This window comes from Notothenia rossii, assembly GCF_949606895.1.
Source record: "Notothenia rossii genome assembly, chromosome: 9".
NCBI classification, from domain to species: Eukaryota; Metazoa; Chordata; class Actinopteri; order Perciformes; family Nototheniidae; genus Notothenia; species Notothenia rossii.
The window spans coordinates 11,904,306-11,922,875 of NC_136907.1; the positions used below are offsets into that span (position 1 = coordinate 11,904,306).

Here is an 18,570-nt window from a genome sequence, read left to right on the forward strand (position 1 = left end):
TTGTAATTCAAAATAATGCATTGTCAAGTGTCCAAGGTACAGTGTAGATAATATTAGCGGGATAATACCTCCAAGACGAACCACTGCGTCATCCATTACAAACCAATATGGAGGCTAATTTACCATTTATGCGGTGTTTCTTCCCAAGGATGATACATTAACCCTTACTTACCTTGGAATTATTTTAAAGCATTGCATGTAGGCTACGACATACAAAAAACACTCAATGATAGAAATGTTGACATTTCTTTAAAACTCTGAATTTTAGATTAACTTCAGATGGTTTTGTGATAGGCTACTACCAAACACGTTCTTCTTTCCAAATATCTCTAAAACCTGAAGTCATCACAGATTATGTTATCGTTCAGAAAAACGCAAACTGCCTCATCCAAGACTTCAAGTTGGAATAAAGAGAAATGGAGCATTTCAGGTTTTATAGAGAATTATATTGATACAACAGAGGATGTGACTGGGTGGATGTGAAGCCAAGTTAATCAGCAGTGACAAAAACTACAACCACAGCTGCTCATGACCTCATCTACCAGGAAGTACAAACTTTAAAATGATTCACACACTACAACCTTTTCCCGAGGCAAATCTAAATTTGGACAGGTTTTCTGACATTGTTTTTAAATGTTTTAATACATGGTAAAAAAAGTTATTAATATACAGTGCTGTAAACAAAAAATGTTTTCTTTTAAAGTAATACAATAACATTACAATATGATAATGTATGTTAATCTCTTCAGTTTTTCAAAGTGTGACACAGAGGGAATGATTGATAAGCAATATTTCCTTTATGGGAGAATTGTAATAATAATATTGGCGGGGAAAAGGCTCACAGCATCCTCCCAGTCAGCATCAAACACATCAACAGAACATGAACAGACATAAGAGACTATTTACAAGAGTGATCTTTTTTTGTTTTCCTGTTAAAATTATTTCTACTTAATGTGGCGAACATCATCACAATGCAACACAATGCAACGACCCACAGCTGATGAAACTGATGTACTCATGTAGTGTGCATGTGGTTTATGCAAGTGTGTGAACTTGTGTAACAGTAGGAGCATCTGCGTATGAAAAGTTAAAAAAGTTCAATGTCCATATTTTCTTTCCTTCGTCACTCATCCACAACATTCGAGTAAACGCCCCATTTTTGTTTGTCCTCCATCTTTTTTTCTTCAGCTCATCTTCTTCGCACGGCTGCCTTCTTGCGACCCTACAGGAGATAGAAAAATAGCAGGGTGAAAACTTGACAGGAAACTAAGCATATACAGTCCTCCACACTTCTTACATTGATCTAAAACCCAGAATTCGTAGAAATGGTTTATGCACCACGTTCAGTACCTTCGGTGTTGGCTCGTCCTCCTGCTCCTCCTGCTGCTGCTCCTCCTCCTCATCTTCTTCTTCTTCCTCCTCCTCCGGGTCATCTTTAGCAGCAGCTGCCTTCGATCGCCCACCACGCCTAGATACCAAAGGAGGAATACACACTGAATCAGAATTTCTCAGCAAGCAACAGGGAGACATTAGTAAACTGAGAAACATCACCACCAGCAGAAAGCTATAAGGCGCTTTCACACCGGAGTACTTTTCCCCTTTAGTTCCGATAGTTCCTGGGATTTTGCGTTCACACCAAAAAGAGAACTTTCCCCCCTTTTCAGTCCTTGCTAGAGAGCAGGCACTTTCCTGGGGAAAGAAAAGTTCCAATTTCTGATTGGCTGGGCGAATTGCAAACCACGCCCCGTAAAACTCTGAAAAGTTTTGTGAAGCCGCCATTGTATTTGCTGGCATTAGCATTATTAGCATTAGCCCAGCGCACCAACGGAGAGAGACTAACTTATGGTAACACTAAGAAAAACATGGGAGCGGTGGATATGAGGAGGTGTTCTGGCGATTTACTCGAAAGATTAGGCAAATGAAGCCGCTGACGTCACTTCTTCTTCTTCTTTGGGTTTACTGGCAGGCCGCAAACAACTTCACGGCGTATACTGCCACCCGAAGTCCCCGGAGTTGGGGACAGGCTTCAGTAGAAGCTATTGGGACTCCCAGCAGCTGGGAAGTATACGCCGTGAAGTTGTTTGCGGCCTGCCAGTAAACCCAAAGCAGAAGAAGAAGTGACGTCAGCGGCTTCATTTGCCTAATCTTTCCTCAGGGACTTATTCCGGTGTGAACGCGATCTGCTCTTTAGTTCCCTGGGGGAACTAAGTGCTGGGAAATAAGTAAGGCAAAGTACTTGGTGTGAAAGCGGCTATAGACTGTCTCAGTGGATATAACCAGGGTATTTTCTTTAAAAAATATAGTATGCGTATTACAAAAGGTTTACTTTAACAAACACTTTTCTAAAACCCTCAGTGTTTTAAAGTGAACTAGAGTTTTCAAACAGCCTGGAAGATCACAAATATATTTAGTGTGCATCGTACGCTTGTTTCTTTGCAGGCGGTTGAGCTGATTTGGGTGGACGTCCTCTCCTCTTCTGCGGTGTGGACTCTGCTGACTCCGTGCTGCTGATTAAAGTTTGAGACAGAAGTTAATCTCGCTGACAGAAATCTCAGAGCCAAAAAGTGATGATCAAAGTTCTCTGTGTGCATTAACCACAAAGCCTTTCTTACCCTTGTGATCGCCGTGGCGTCCTTGCAGGCCTTCCTCCCTTGGTCTTCAACTCCAGATTTTCACTGCTCTTGTCAGCGTCTTCGTCGTCGTCTTCTTCTGCTGCTGCTGCTGCTGCTGCTTCCTCCTCGTCAATCTTCTCTTCTTCCTCCTCCTCTTCCTCTTCTTCCGGGGGAGGAGCTGCCTTCTTCCGGCCTCTCTTGCCCTTGGCAGGAGTGTCCTGACTGGGGGTGGCAGACTTCGGGGGTCGCCCCCTGCGTCCTTTCTTCGGTGGGCTGTTCTGCTCGTCCTCCGGCCGATTGTCCTCATCCCATTGGTCCTCGGACTCGGCCACTGCGGTTGTGTTTGCCGCCGCCTTCTTGCGTCCGCGCTTTGGTTTGTTGTCCTGGTCTTCACTGGAGGCCACGGCACGCTTGCGACCGCGGGGCTTTTCAATATCCTGTAAAAGATGAAATCGTTTACAAGGGCCATAGGGCTTCCACGAATCAGGACCCTTCCATTAACTTAAAATGCTTTTCGTTCCTGATTTGCGATGACATTTTACTACGTTAATATTTTAGAATGTCTGGTTTCCCCAATTTTTTGTATTCTGTGAAGACAAACGGTTCAATACCCAAGATCAGTGTTATTTTCTTCATGGAAACTCTGACTTAACATAGTAATCAACAACCTCTTTTCCACATGACTAAAAGGAGATGGCCCTGACATCATCAAACATTAACTGCAATAATAGATTAAAAAGGTAGTTTAGAAAGAGTAGCCTTAACAGAACTTTTATTATTTACATTTTCCAAAAAGAGGAATCTGTATTCTGCCTATTCTTTAATGACAGCTTAATCATCGGATGATATTGAACATTTTAAAGACTAAACACATTTAGTTATGGTTTAGAACTATGTAGAAGGGAGAGAAGCTTAAGTGCACTGATTCACAACAAAACAAAGACAACATAAGCCACAAGGTCTGGAGGCTGTTATGAGTGATGTGATATTTGGATAGGAACAGTTTACACAACACGTTTCTGCTAATCCTATCTCGACTTAAATCCAGCGGGTGTTTGCTCAGTAGAATCAAAACACAGAGTCAAAAGGGTTTATGATTGGAAACACTTAACTGGATCATAGCAACACCCTAAGATACCGTGTCGTTTCAGACCGTGTTTGTTTTGTTTATTTATACAGACAGACCATAAAATGTCTGTTTTTCATGCCTATAATATTTAATGCCATTGTATTGTAAAAAAAAAGCCAGATTATTTTTGCCTGTTTATCCTACTGGTATCAAGCATGTTCTTATAGTGCTAGTGGAGCACGCTCATGAACTGTTCGCCGGTTACTGCGAAGCGCATAAAGCAGACCCTTATAGCAGAGCGGACAGGTACAGGAGGGGTAGAGCGAGGGATCATTGTCCACTAGTTACCTAAATGTGTCGCAAAATATACTTTGGCGGACGTTAATAAACCTGAGTAAAGTCTGTGTGTGGGAAACCCTGAATATGTAAACAGAAGATGGTCAAAGAAACTCAGGTAATGTGGATATGTTAACCGTTAAATGTTCAAAGGATAAAAAAAGAATAACTTTATGAAAGACCAACAGGCTAGAAACCATGAAAAGACAACAATAAAAGGTTGGTTTATAAACAACCTGTCCCTCATTAAAGAAGATATGCTTATAAAGAGGTCGAAGTACCTTATCAGTGCTGTCTGCTCTCTTTAGGCTGAAGTCCTCGTTTTCACTGTGATCCAGTTCTGTGCTGTCAAGCCTGAAACAAACATTATTCATTGTTATTGTTTTTGAAACAGAACAAAGAAATGCAGTTCAAGTCATAAAAATATCCAAGAAAATAGACGGCTCTTTTGATGTCGCTGGGAAGTGAGCACAGAACAGCAAACATTTACACATGGTGAATAATCCAATCCAGCTGTCAGAACACCTGAAAGTCTGAACACTGGAGGGGATTCGGGGTCCCTTCAATGCATAAAGACTGGATGTTGACCTGAGGGTTTAAATCTGTATAACCTGTCCTGTACCTGGTCTTGCTGCGTTGCGGGGACCCCGGGTTGGACGAGGAGTCCTCGTTGCTGGCGGTCTCCATACGAGACGCTTTGCTCTGGATCTGTTTCCCCGCCGCCGCCAGCGGCTTGTTGACGGCTCCCAACACGTTAGCCGACTTGGGCTTCAGGAGGGAGAGGGGACAAGAGTTAGATATGTGTTTCATAAAACAAAGCCAGAAACAAGATGCCAAGCCAACGTTACCATTTTAGAGGTTTGATTAACTTACTTTTCCTGGTGTGAAGAATGACTTCATCTCTGGTGGGAGATAATTTTTTGTGTTGTTGAAATTCTGAAATAGAATAAATATCTTCGGTCAGAGAGCTTGTTAGTGTAAAAGGAACAAATACGAATGCATCTTTTGAATCAGCACTTTTCTAAGACTTGCAATAGCTGTGACACTCAAAATGATGTACCCATCATGATCCATTATTTGAAATTTTTCCAGACCTAATTAGCAGCTCAGCTATTGCTATTAATAAACATCAATTCAGAAGAACAATATCAAAGAAACTGCTTCGCTGGAAATAAGAGATTACACTATCTGTAAAATGCTTTTGGGTGCAGACTCAAACCTTGTCGGCCTTGGTGAAGAAGGTTGAGGGCAACACGGGGTCTTTGGGAGACTCCAGGCTGTAGGTGGTGCTCTTTGACATGATGATGTTCATGGCTACGTCACACACTGTGTACAGTTTCTGGGGAGCCAAAGAGGAAAAACTGTGGTTAGCTAAACGGCAGGGAATTCATATGTACTGTCCGTATATGATAAATGAAGGTCAAATGAACTCGATGTGTACCTCGTTGGTTTTGGGGTCGGTGGGGGCCTGGGCATCTTTCGTCTGTTTGATATTTTCCACCATTTTCCTAATGAAAGCGTGGCTGTTGTTCTCGTTCTTGGCCATGATAATCTCCAGGACAAACCACAGAGCCCTGATACAGAGGGGAAGTCTGAATGTCAGCAGACAGGACTTTGAATTGTGGACCCAATGTTGAAGCATTTCCTTTTAAGTTATTGGACATAAACCTTGAACTGTAAACGCAATTTACGAGTAATGACAATAAGGACATAGCAGTAAGAGGTGCGTGTCCCCCAAAAATATTACTCCCCAACAGTTTTCCCAAGCACGGCTTACTCTTTAATTTCTTTGAGCTGCTCAATGTCCTGTACTTTGACGTAGTCCGGGTCGTGGGCCAGCAGGTGGATGGTGTAGGGCACCACATACTCGGGCAGGAGAGAGAACAGCTTGTCTATCGGCACACACAAGGTAAACATTACCTCATCACAAAAAGGGCTAATGATTACAGATGTGCACTTATGGTAACGCAAACATATCGTGAAGTAAATCCCCCCGATCCAATGCCTTATTAAATTGCCTCTTAAACGTTAAACAGTTTATTTTTTCCCTACATTTCTAAGATACTGGTCTAAGATATATTCTGTAGAGGTGACAGATAACATACTAGAGGCCTTTTTGCAGCTGCTTGAAATCAGGCAAAGAAAAGGCAAATGTCAGTTTCTTTACCGCTGATGGCAGCGTGCTGTTTGAGGTACTCTCGCCGTATGTTGATGTTTTTCACCAGGCACTGGCGAGCGTGAGCCCTCCTCTCCTTCACGGGGTCCTTGGCACACAGCGCGAACACTCCGATGTACTCCAGAGGCAGGCGCAGGCGGCACAGGCCCCGGTGGAGCTTCTGGGAAAAACACTGACGCACCTGGTAGCACTCATCCTAGAGAGCCAAGAGAGGGAGATGATTAGGAGGAGACAACATTTTGAAATGGTTTGGAGAAATGTGGGCAGAGAGGTGGAGGAGGGCTGTGTGCTGAAGAGGAAATCATACCCGATTGGTAGTGCATCATTTTTCAAAACATTATATCATCTAAATCATGAAAACAAGTCAAAGTGTGTCGGCGCTTTGCGGGAGATGTTTGTCTGCTCTTACATTGATGACGAGCGCACACAGCTGATACTGCTCCAGCGTGATGATTTCGTGGTAGCAGGGCTCCTGGGCCAGCTTCAGCAGGGCGCACGCCGCCGCCAGCCGCAGCCTCGACATGTCGGGTTTACTACGGGAAGAGTCACGGATAGGTGAGTAAACAATACGTTGTGTGTAATTATCTCACATGCTCCGAGGGTCCACAATACCCATTAGATCCTGACACTGAGCTACGGGGGCTTAAACACACAGAAGCTTTTATCTAATAAATGTAGCATAGGCTTTGACACCTACCCCATCCTGCCCTGCTCCGTTAAGTCTCCATCACTGTGTAGAATCGCTGTCAGCATCCTCAGGGTGGAGTTCCCTGATTTGCTTTGGTTGTTCTTCACTCCCAGTAACCACCGCACCATCAGCTTTATGCCCTGGATCTGGATGGAGGTAAAAGCACATTACTTGAGTTACACAATTTCAGAATGAGGGGAAAAGTCTCCTTAATTGCATGTTTTTGATAAATAAATAAAGCTATGTTGTGTTGATAATGAATATGACAATTCTATCTCTGAAAGTTTTGTTCATAAAAAAGAAGAAGAAGGGAGCAGACTGCACAGATGGACAGGGTTTATAAGAGAAACAAAAAGGATCACCGCTGACCTTGGCCAGAGTCTCGGGGGACACTTCCTCGTCAGGGACCCAAAGTTTGGTGGTCTTCTTGCCCGGGATCTAGAAACATAGAAATAATTCTGTGAGACCTGTGTCCCATGATACAAACGGACACACAAACACTAATCCTTGCATACTAGAAGATCAACTGTGATTGGACAGTTTGACAGGCCCTCTTCTCATCATGAGTCTGTTACACCAGATGAATATACTGTACATAAGATGTGTGTACCCTGTCGTTCATGAGCAGGTCCTTCACAATGAAGTTGGCGACTAGAGATTTGAGCGGTGCAGCAAACTGTTCTGGGGCCAGCTGAGCCAGGTGACCCAGGGTGGTCAGAGGAGTGATGAGCTGCTCCAGGTTAGCCGGGTCCAGGCCTTTGTGCAGAGGCTGGAGAAAAACACATACGACATGTCATTGCTTGTTGGATCCTGGGTCACACGCATTATTCATTCAGGTTTGGGAAGTGCTTATTGTTGCTGTTTTGTGTCATGGCAGCAGAACAGACGCATCAGTATTTTATTATTTAATTTGTTGATGTACTTAAAGTGAATATTAACTCCATCACAGGGTGGTTTTTAAAAAGGAAATACACACATTTATCAATCTAATCTATTTATTTGCAGACAATGTTTAAAAAGGCCAGAGTTTCTCAAACCTATAAATAATACAACTTCTCTCTTTTTGTGTTTGAAACAGATATTAGATGGGAGTGACTCGCCTCGAAGATCTGGGCGAAGTGTGTGTCTCTGTTGGTGAACATGGAGTTGATGCAGTGGATGGAATACTTGGCCTGGCGAGGGGGGCCTCTCTTGGCTTTGGCCTGCAGTACTGGCAGCAGAACACTTGGGGGAGCAGGAAAGGAAACACCGTTACAAACCACAGAAAGTATTATCAGGAGTCAGAAACAGTGCAGCGAGTTCAAAGACAACCGTAGAGATTTCATATGTCCTGCTGTAAGGGACAGTATGAATGAAACGTACGATTTGATGTGAGGGAAACTCTCTTCCATCTTGCTGCCCGTGTTCTTGAAGATCTGCAGCGCAGCCTCTGCGACTTTCTCGTCGTCCATCTTGAGACAACCTAACAGAGACTCAAAGGTCTCCGCAGAGTGGAAGGACACCGGGTGAGTGAACGACAGCACCTGAGAGGGAAAGCAGAAGACAGAGTGTCATCGTTAGAAATGTTTTTGTTTTTTTTATTAACTGCAAAGGAGTGCCAGCTGACGGTTTTTACCTTGAGTAGCTCCAGTCCTGCTCTGATGGCCTCTTCAGTGAGGACGCCCTCCTCCTCATCATCAGCTGTTCCATCTATAGATTTGTTAACCTGTTTTATCAAAGCACTGACAGATAATGGAAGAAAAGGTCAAATATTGCACTATTAAATGTAATGTCACAGGTATATCAGTAATATCAGATCTTTATAATGATGTGGTGGCTTGACGTTTACCTGATGGATTCTGTGTCGATGTGTACAGGAGCAATTCTCTCCAGCAGGAACTTGACCATTTCCAGGAATGGATTGCTGGGCTGTTTTGGGCTGCCAAGCTTTTTAGTGATGTCTCGCTGAAAAGGGGACAAAAAATGATTAAAATAAAAATTCTAAATAATCCCATTGTAATGTAGAACAACTGATATCCCTCCTACTCACAGGTGTCATGTTTTAGACTCAGAATCTGCCCGTCTGACATAACAATCGAACTATAGGCAGTTCAATTGATACTTTAACCGTTTGTCTGCTTTAAAGGCCCAGTGAAGTGTGCACCTGTGCATGATCTGTTATGCTAATACGTATAGTAATGACCAAAATTGTCCATTGGAACCCATATCAAAAGATGTTGGAATAGCAACGAATTTGACGAGTTTTGAATTTTCCGGGGAAATCGGCAGTCGACCTTTGCCTTCGTGGGCGTGGCTTGCGATCTACTGTGTGACGTCACGAGATGGACGCCGCTGCACTGTTTACATTCACCACCGTTCATTTTTTCTCTTTTTCAAAGTCGAATTTCTCAACGTTTTTGAGCTAGTATTTTCCTGGAAAGTGTGTCGGAGTTGACTGGAAGTGATTGCCAATCGAGAAAACCTGACAATGGAGGCGACAGTGAAGAAAGAGGGATGAAAAACACAGGGGAAACGATGCATTGCCGCTGGCTGTAGTAATGTCAAGTCTGCCGAAGTGGCGATGTTTCTGTTCCCAAAAGATGAAGGTGAGCCTGGCTGGTGTCATTGTTTCGTAGATTATTTGATTGATCATGATAAATAAAGGCGAGTGGTCGATTCGAGAGAGAGAGAAAGAGAGACTGACAGAGTTACAGGGTTGTTGTTAGCATCTGGTGCTAGCGCGGAGCTAACGGAGATTAGCTGTTTCAACAATAAGGAGAGGGAGAGTGCTCTCCTGTGGGACTGAGAGAGATAACGTCAGCTCAGGGAGGTAAACTGTAGCCTAAGTTATCTCAGTGGGTTTGGTCATCTATGTAAACAAATATTTCCATCTATGTAATATTAGTTGTATAAAATAGGTTAAGAAATCCTTCCAATGTTTTTTGATTATTGAAATATATGTTTCATATGAGTGTTGAGAGCTGTATCCATAAATCTCTTAATGTTGCCCTCAAAGTGCACTAGATTGATCACTTTCCTCATCTATCCTGTCCGAAAAGCTGTCCAAATCAATCATTTCTCTCACACTAGTATCACTTTCCAGAGTCTCCGCCATGTTTACAATCGCAACTGGGTACATCTTGTGACGTCACAGCCACTATCGTCTGCAACTTCCGTTAGGCTCGGACGGCAAAATTAATAATTCATTAATTATGAATTATGAAAAATTATTTTAGCCATGAACAGGCACAATGATATGTAAGGAATGAAACTGCCATTTCATTTTGGTGCAAAAACATGCACTTTAAATATATAGCCCCTTTTCAGAATTGGCAATCCTACTGGGCTCAGCCTCTTATAACGTAAAAGTATTCCTTTCAACACATCACAAGTTGTTCCTGATTGTCGCAAGATCACAGCAAAGCAGCACCAGATAAAAATCTCCATTGCACACCTTTTTGCCTTCTTATTCCATCCTCTTATATACAAACTGAATGTATTAAACTAGCTAAATAGATACATTAGAAAGACTTCGAAAGATTTATTCACACTATAACTTTAAGGGTACTTTTTCAATCTTAGAACAAAGCCAGGTGTGGGATGAAAGCATTTCACTTAGAGGACACTGCACTTGGACAGAAATGTGAACACTCACCACGCAGACTTCAGCTTGCTTGCAGGAGCACGAGGGGCTGACCAAGGTTTCCAACTGATCTCTGATTCGCTCGTCATCATCCAGGACCTGAGCCAGCTTCTTCACAAAGTCCTGAGCTTTGCCTGGGTCCGGAAGGTTCTCTATAGACACACAGATTTAAAAGCTGATGACTACATTTGAAACAAGGACGGTAAGGTCATCCTGTTTCAGCAATTTCATTAGAAGTGTCGTTCTTTGTTTCAGTACTTCAGCGATGCCAAGTGGAAACATCCTCAGTCAGTATTTAAAACAAGATGTACTCATTTAACGATTGTGAAATCTCTTACTTGTGATCACCATGACTTTGGAAAATACGGCCTTGCTCGATGCGTCAGACTACGAACAGATAAAGAGAACAATAGATTAGAAAGAAGCGACGAGGCTGAATTAACCATGAGCGTTTGGAAGTGTGCTTCGGTAAGAGTTACCTTGGGCTTTTTGACCAAATCCAGCAGGTCTTTGACATTGTTTCTCAGAAGATTCTGGCACTTCCACATCTCATTCAAAGCTCTGCGGAGCACAGATGGACACAAATGATGAGAAAAGGAAATAATACAATAGGAAAATAAAGGCCTTCTTCCTTGCCATTTATTCCAAGCTGTTATTTTTCTCAGATCATCACAATCACCTTTTTGTCTTTAAAAAAGCAAACACCAATTGACAAGGCAAGTGACATTTTGCCCCTGTCTTGATCCGAGGTGTGAGAAAAGACTTACTTGACAGCATTTGTGTCCAGGGTGGCATACAGGTAGTAGAGACACTTCATCCTCTCAGTGGTCTCCAGGTTGTGAGGAACCATGTACTGTGCGAAGACCCGCTCTACCAGCAACCTGTGCACACGGGAGGAACATATAGAATCTAAGTTTACATTGAAATAATGAATAACCTGGAAAATAGGATATTTTTCCATATTAAAAACGGTTTTGAGCTGAGAGTCATTAAACTACCATTAAATTGTAAAATAGGATTATCTACACCAAGGGATGAAATTAAAGCGGTTTGAGATTAAGGGCTTTAGAACATTTGTGAATTCCCTAAAAAAAAATTACACGAAGCAAAGAACAATATTACTATTTATAGGTTCCCTAATAATGTGTGTGCATCAATAAGACTATAGTCCAATAAAAAAAAAATCTTTAAAAAGATAAAGTAGATTACTTTTTAACATTATACTCAAAAGGGCCATTAAATATCACCCCGGGGCCGGATTTGGCCCGCGGGCCGCCAATTGATTAACCCTGCTATAGTCCCTCACTGGCCATTTGCAGTTTCTAACAAAATATAGGGATCCTTTCCAGACGGAGTCACGGCAGAGGACGGTTACCATGGCGTCTCTCCTGTCACAGCATTTCCTCCTCAGAACAGTTATGGTAACTGTCCCAGTTAAATTAACCTTATTGAGATTATACAAGATAAGAAGTGCTACATTGTCCCAGAGAGGTCTTTCATTCAAAACAATAGATGTGACAGAAATGTTCAAACTGATTTTGATTCTTCTTTAGCAGGGCTGTATGACATGATGGGGAAGACTTGGGAATGGACCTCCACACCCTGTCAACAAATGTACTGATATATATGCACTAAGCAAACCTGGAATAATCTCACATTTGAATACCTCTCGTAATAAAAATGGGATCATTTTTAGACGCGTAATGATGCCCTTAAACTGTCATTAGTAGAATATTGGAGGTTTCAAAACAGAATGTGCTGAGAGAACAGAAACACTCTAATGCTGCCTGCCGTGTAACTTTCCCACACACTCAGGAACTGCCTGTTACAATGCTGAGTGTTCCTGTTGGCAGCTGAGCAGCTCCACTGCAGCAGAGTGGTGAATGGATAACAGCCCCCTCTCACTCTGTTCTGCAGTCAGATCTGAGACTAGGAAGTCATGGAGTCGTCATTTAGGCTTTTTATGGAGGTGCCCACTTTGCCTCAACATGGCTCATCTACATCTACTTCAGCTAGTGACATTTGGCTGAACGACTTTCAACAACCCCCACTGTGCGGCACTGTAGGCTCTCTGTTGTGCGTGTTTAGATGGAGGAACAATAACACACCAAATGATCTTGTTCACAGTGAAGCGAGCGATGCTGCAGTGTGTTGCATAAAGCCTTAAATCTCAAAAACAAGTCCTGCATATTTCACTAGCTTATGAAAACAGCTGTGATTGCGTTACAGAGCCCTGAGGCTGCTGTAGGTGGTTTCTCTTTGCTGATTGTTGAACTGCAGTGACAAATCATTCGAGTCTAGAGAGAAGCTTCTGGGTTCTGAAGGGCTGATTAAAAAGCCTGATGTTACCGTTTGTTTCTGAAAAGTGTTTGGAACACGGCCAAAGTCTGCTGTAAAGTATCTCAATGTGACAACATTAGCTACATTCAGCTGGTTATCCATGGGACAAGACACATTAATCAAACTAAATTAAGTGCTGGAATTTAAAGTACCCTGCCAATAGCTTAAGGCATATGCAAAGTTGTTAATGAGCAATTGATTCAAGGAACTCACTGAGCCTAATCAGCACTAAAGGGAATGGATTCAAACACTCCATCACTTGCCTCCAGGTTTTCCCAAAGCCTCATTGAAATTGATGAAGCTGTTTTGACCTTTCTACGCGTTAGATATAACAACCAGGAACACATGCACACAAACCTGTCATCGATGCTGTTCTGGTAGTAGATGTGGAGCAGCTTGTCTTTGATCCACGAAATCTGTTTGGAGGCCTCCCTCCCGCCCTCTCCCTGCAGCGAGTACTTCTTATAGATGGATGCCAGGCCCATCATGGCCTCCTTACGTACACGCCACTGATGGAGCATAGGAAAATAAAAAAGATAGATATTAGCACTTGTGGTTGTATGAGAATTTGATGAGACGTTACAATTAGGGGTGCACCGAATGGGAAATTCTTGGCCGAAACCGATATCGAAAATAGGAAACAGTTGGCCGAAAACCGAAAATGATTAATAGAAATATATATATATATATACATTTTTTACCAATGTTGTTCAGCTACCTGATTATGGAAAAAGACATGATTATGTCTTCACTTAAATAATAATCACTATTATGGGTCCATAAAACATTTATTCAGCACTTTTGAATGCATACAGTACATGAATTCCAAGTCAAGTGCATTTTCTTTTCTCTGTAGGATAACTAGAACAAAGTGCATTCAGAACAAAGCCAAGGTGCTTTAAAACTGCATAAACATCTAGGCCAGTAGGCCTACAACAAAATAGTGTAAATAAAGACTAACAGCCAGGCCTTCAACAACAACAAATGCACCAATAAGTTTGGTAACCTAACGTGTTGTTGTGATGACGTAATTAAAACGCGGCGACAAGCACGGCGCGCAACCATGCTCGCGGCTGGCTCACAGCCAACATGTCTGCCGCTTGGAGATCTTTCAAAATATCAGAGTGAGAGGCGCGGATTGCGATTTGTAAAACGTGTTCAGCTGACATTTCTCGAGGGGGTGTAACTGCAAAGACTTTCACCACTTCGGGATTACTCCACCAATATGCGGAGTATGATCAACGTAACCCTGTTCTCGGACATTCGGTGATAATGTTTTGGTGCTAAAACCCTTTCGGCCGAAAGGGCCTTTTTAACCATTTTCGGCCGATAATTTTCGGTGCATCCCTAGTTACAATGGATTTTTCCCACCCAAGAATGCAATTTTTAAACACTGATATATGATAAAAGTTCCTCAGTAAGAAAATGAGTAGCGGGTAGGCTACATTGTTTGACAACTTCCTAAAGAAACTAGAAACAAAGCCTTTAAAAGTAAAACCTACATTGCACTTTTTGTATGATAATGTGTTAGTAGATGTTTTTGTTGTCATTATTCAGGTTCTGTATCAGACAAGGAAATCTTTAGGATCAACAGAAAAAAGTAACTAAATTGACATTGTTATAAATATCTGATACCTTTTTTTTTAGTGGTGCACGATAATTATCTGCCCGATAATTATCGGTCCGATATTAGGAATTATGACGTTATCCAATAGCCCCGATAATATACAATATATTTTTTGTGTAAAAAAAAGAAAAAAATACTGCGGTGTGGTGTGTTTTGCCAGTACTGTGGTATTAGTGGTTTAGGAAGAGGGGAGTTTTTCACAAATCCAGCGCTCCCTAACTCATGCCTGGCTGTGACGTAAATGGTGTGCGGCCGTGAAGCCAGGACAGTAAACAAACATGTCGTCGGTAGTATGGGACTATTTCAAAGTTAAATAGTTCGCTTGCTATTTGTATTAACAAATGCAATGCAGAAGTTCCACGAGGATGGAAAAAGGCAACGAAAAAAAAATACTTCCAACCTGATTAGTCACCTGAAACATCGCCATCGCTACGATGGTGTGTTAAAAGCGTACGAAGACGCCTGCGCTGCTAAACTAGCGGCGAATCCAAAGCCAGCTGCAAAGGCATCGGGGCTTTTACCTATCGACGAGGCTTTTGAAAAAGGCAAGAAGTTTGCCAGAGACGACCCCAGGGCTAAAACGAGGAAAAAACTACAGTTACATTTCATATATATATATATATTATATTATTATCGGTTATCGGTATCGGTCCTGAGAAGCAGGAAGTTATCGGTATCGGTTTCAAAAAACCAATATCGTGCATCCCTAGTTTTTTTAATAAACTTTTGTTGACATATTGCCCAGGCCTACAAACAACACACTGATAAACAATGAGAACATGCAGTCCAAAGTCCAAACGTAGAAAACAACTCACCCTCTTGTCCAACGTCCTCTCCTTTACAAAATTAAGTAATGCATCGTTTACTAGAGACAAGTCTTTCTTTGCAGCAGTTACTATAGAGACGATGACATCATGGCGGATGGCCTCCTCTGGGTCATGTGATCTAACCCTCAGGAATTCTGGGAAAGAAAACAGGGGGGAAATGAGTGGGAAGTGAAAGAACGTGACGTCTCTAACACATAGAAAACACCCAGCAATGGCTTCTATTTTTAAAAATAACACACTAATTGACCTTTCGCAAAGCCACGCCCCTAAATGCCCGTTGTCCAATCATATTCGATCACGTGCGCGGCTCCCTGTGGAAGTCCGACAAGCTTAGCGTTCAAATTCATTGCGAAAATGGTGAAGCGTTGTGCTTATGGTCTTTGCAAATCGGATAGCAGATATCCCATAAGCTTAGAGGGGGGGGGGGGGTGATATTTTACCCGTTTCCTAAACCCAAAACCCGAGAGGAGAGATGCCGCCAGTGGATAAAGAAATGCGGCAGGCCCCATGCCCAGCTGAATATGGCGAATATCAACAAACACAAATACGTTTGCTCCAAGGTAAATACGTGCTAACGTAGCTAGCTAGCTAGCAAAGATTACATTCACAAATTAACTAACTAATTTAATTAACTAATTTCACTAACTAACGTTAGCTAAAGTCACACGACTACAGCTGCAAGCTGTGTGCTTCTCGGTCGTTTTGACCATGTATATCACTTGATGCATAATAATGTCTGAACAGCTGAGCTCCGTTATTAGTCTACCTGTGGTCAAAGTACAAACAAGAAAGCCAAAAGGCAATCATTCATTTATATTTTTGCTTTAATCTTTGTAGCATTTTGTTAATGGAAAGCCTACTGCCGACTTCCCTAATCCTGCTGCACAAGTGGGCACCCGACCCCCACAAAGGAACAACAAGGTGGATGCAGAAAGCCACCAAGGAAACGGTAGTTAACTTTAAACAAACTACAACATTTAATGCCTCTTGTGATTGTATTGTTTTATTCCAAAATAATAATAATAATTCCGTCGAATTTGACATACAGCTCATGTGGTTTTTCACTCTTGCACTGCGACCTGTATGCAAGTGCCTCTATTGATGTTGTGCCTCCCTCTTTTGTAATGTTTATACTGAGGATATAACCCTCCATAGCGTATTGTAGCCCCTTTTGTCGGGACCTGGAGGATATTGCTGCGTTATTGCTCCAAAATGAGTCTGTTAAGGCGACTCCGACGTTACGGAGACCCTCCATTATGGCTTTGTTTAACGCATCTGGCTCTCAGCTTGTCGGACTAGCAACAGTAACCAAGGGGGGGCGTGGCTTTGCAAAAGGTCAATTAGCTTTTAACCTATTATTAAAAGTGTCAATGTGTTGAGGTATTACCAGAACATAGTGGCAAAATGACCACGATGAAACATTTTAAACAAATTCACTTTCAGCTGATTTACCTGTGAGGTCTTTGGCCAGGTCTGGGTGGTTCATGAGACAATGACTGGCAAACTTAACACACTCCAGTCTGATGGGCACATGGATGTCGTTAAACCTTTTGAGGAAATAAATTCATGTTAATATCAGGAACTCCACAAGGCAAAAACACAAATAACCAAGCAGGGATTTGCTGCATATCCACACGGTGTATCTCAGGATGCAAAACACAAGTGACTATAATGTACACAAATCATAGGCTGGGAAGAAAATCTCACCCAAAAGCTTCTCTACAACCGATTATAGCAAAAAGTAATTTCTAAAATGACCTAGAAATGTGTGGTTTTCATGTTTACCACTTAATACTAGGGCTGCAACAAACGACTAATTTGATAATCGATTAATGAAACGATTAATCGACTATTCGGACTATTACGCCTTGCACAATTTCTCAAGCGCTCTTATTTAGCCATCAACTTTTAGATTTAGCTTGAGGTTGTTTTAGGCATGTGGAAACTAACAATGAAGACAATAAAGATGAATACTTGATTCAAAAATACATATATTATTAAATTAACTAAACACATGTTGATCAAAATTAACATTGCTTTTTATTTAAATTAAATAAATAATATTTCACATCAAAAGAAACAACAGTGTTTTAACAAATCGTATTAAATAATGTGATAACAGAACTGTAAACAGAATAGCTGAAACTTTAACAAAATAAATAACTCAGTTACCTCTAATCATTAACCCATGTTTGTATAATGTAGTTAACTCCGTGTTTTGCTGCTAGCATACATAGTACTAGGGATGCCAGCGATTATTCGAATATTCGTTACAGTCTCCATAATCGAAAATTCTTTTTTAAAATTCGATTTTATTTATATATATTTTTATTATTATTTATGTTTTTCATTTTTTTCCTGGCTTAGTTTCAACCAAAATATAGACTAATGCTAGTAATAGTATTAATAATTGTAAAGGGCCATTGGTCACACCACCAGTTTGTTTTACTGTAAACTGCGCCTGCGCTGCTACACACCGAGCCCGACGGGGGAGAGAGATCTCGTCTGATCGAAAATACATCATAGACGCATTTGTTTGTCTTTTTGCATATTAGAAACGAGTTGGCGACACTAAGACTGTGATATAATATTTTTGTAGCAATAATACATGAGATATTTTTTAAATGTCTCCAGTACCGATAAAAAGACCAATAACGCTGGAGCTTAACGGCGCGTAAAACACACGTGATGGCGTCACCAACGAATCGACGACTGAATTAGTTGGCAACTAATTTGGTCATCGATTTTAATCGATTAGTTGTTGCACCCCTACTTAATACCCTTGTTGTAATTCGTCAAAGATTTTAATAATGACTTGTGTGAAACTCAAATAACCAGTTGAACCCTGTTTTGTACGAATGAGTAAGCCAAACACATCAAACATTGAAAATGAAAATGAACCCTTTTTATCATACTCCAAATACAGTTTTTATCAGACGTTAAGCATCTGTATATGTAAAGCCATATTTCTGAAACCCACCTGCCCAGGTAACACTGCCACAGCGGTTTGTTCTGTGCGGCCAGCTCAGAGTCCTTGGCTCCAAACATCTTAGCCAGCAGCTTCACCACCTGCAGCCTCTCGTCATTATCATTACTCTGCAGACACACACACACACACAGAGGGATGATGCAGAGTTTGGCTGTTTCCAATGGGCATGCAGGCCAAGTCATTTACATTGACCACATTCAAAACACTCCCATAACACAAAGGCGGCAGTTTCTAGAGAATCAATCTTGTTTTAGAACATCGGAGACAATGAGACGTTAAGACAA

General features: G+C 41.7%; 1 protein-coding gene across 1 annotated transcript in view; it reads right to left on the reverse strand.

Annotated features, from left to right (window-relative positions):
• Positions 1-424: 424 nt before the first annotated feature.
• The window catches only part of LOC307018495 (sister chromatid cohesion protein PDS5 homolog B-like), a 41,453-nt gene continuing 23,307 nt past the window's right edge, over positions 425-18,570 (reverse strand). Inside the window, 28 exon segments of the mRNA XM_079648746.1 lie at positions 425-1,222; positions 1,351-1,468; positions 2,424-2,507; positions 2,613-3,049; positions 4,299-4,371; positions 4,640-4,785; positions 4,891-4,953; positions 5,237-5,356; positions 5,459-5,591; positions 5,795-5,909; positions 6,185-6,389; positions 6,603-6,726; positions 6,891-7,027; positions 7,251-7,319; positions 7,492-7,650; positions 7,982-8,105; positions 8,244-8,404; positions 8,497-8,602; positions 8,710-8,825; positions 10,516-10,655; positions 10,842-10,890; positions 10,983-11,064; positions 11,271-11,384; positions 13,201-13,352; positions 15,286-15,431; positions 16,750-16,844; positions 18,278-18,439; positions 18,441-18,517. Of these exon segments, the coding sequence (XP_079504872.1) occupies positions 1,190-1,222; positions 1,351-1,468; positions 2,424-2,507; positions 2,613-3,049; positions 4,299-4,371; positions 4,640-4,785; positions 4,891-4,953; positions 5,237-5,356; positions 5,459-5,591; positions 5,795-5,909; positions 6,185-6,389; positions 6,603-6,726; positions 6,891-7,027; positions 7,251-7,319; positions 7,492-7,650; positions 7,982-8,105; positions 8,244-8,404; positions 8,497-8,602; positions 8,710-8,825; positions 10,516-10,655; positions 10,842-10,890; positions 10,983-11,064; positions 11,271-11,384; positions 13,201-13,352; positions 15,286-15,431; positions 16,750-16,844; positions 18,278-18,439; positions 18,441-18,517 (3,540 nt within the window). The 3' untranslated portion in view covers positions 425-1,189.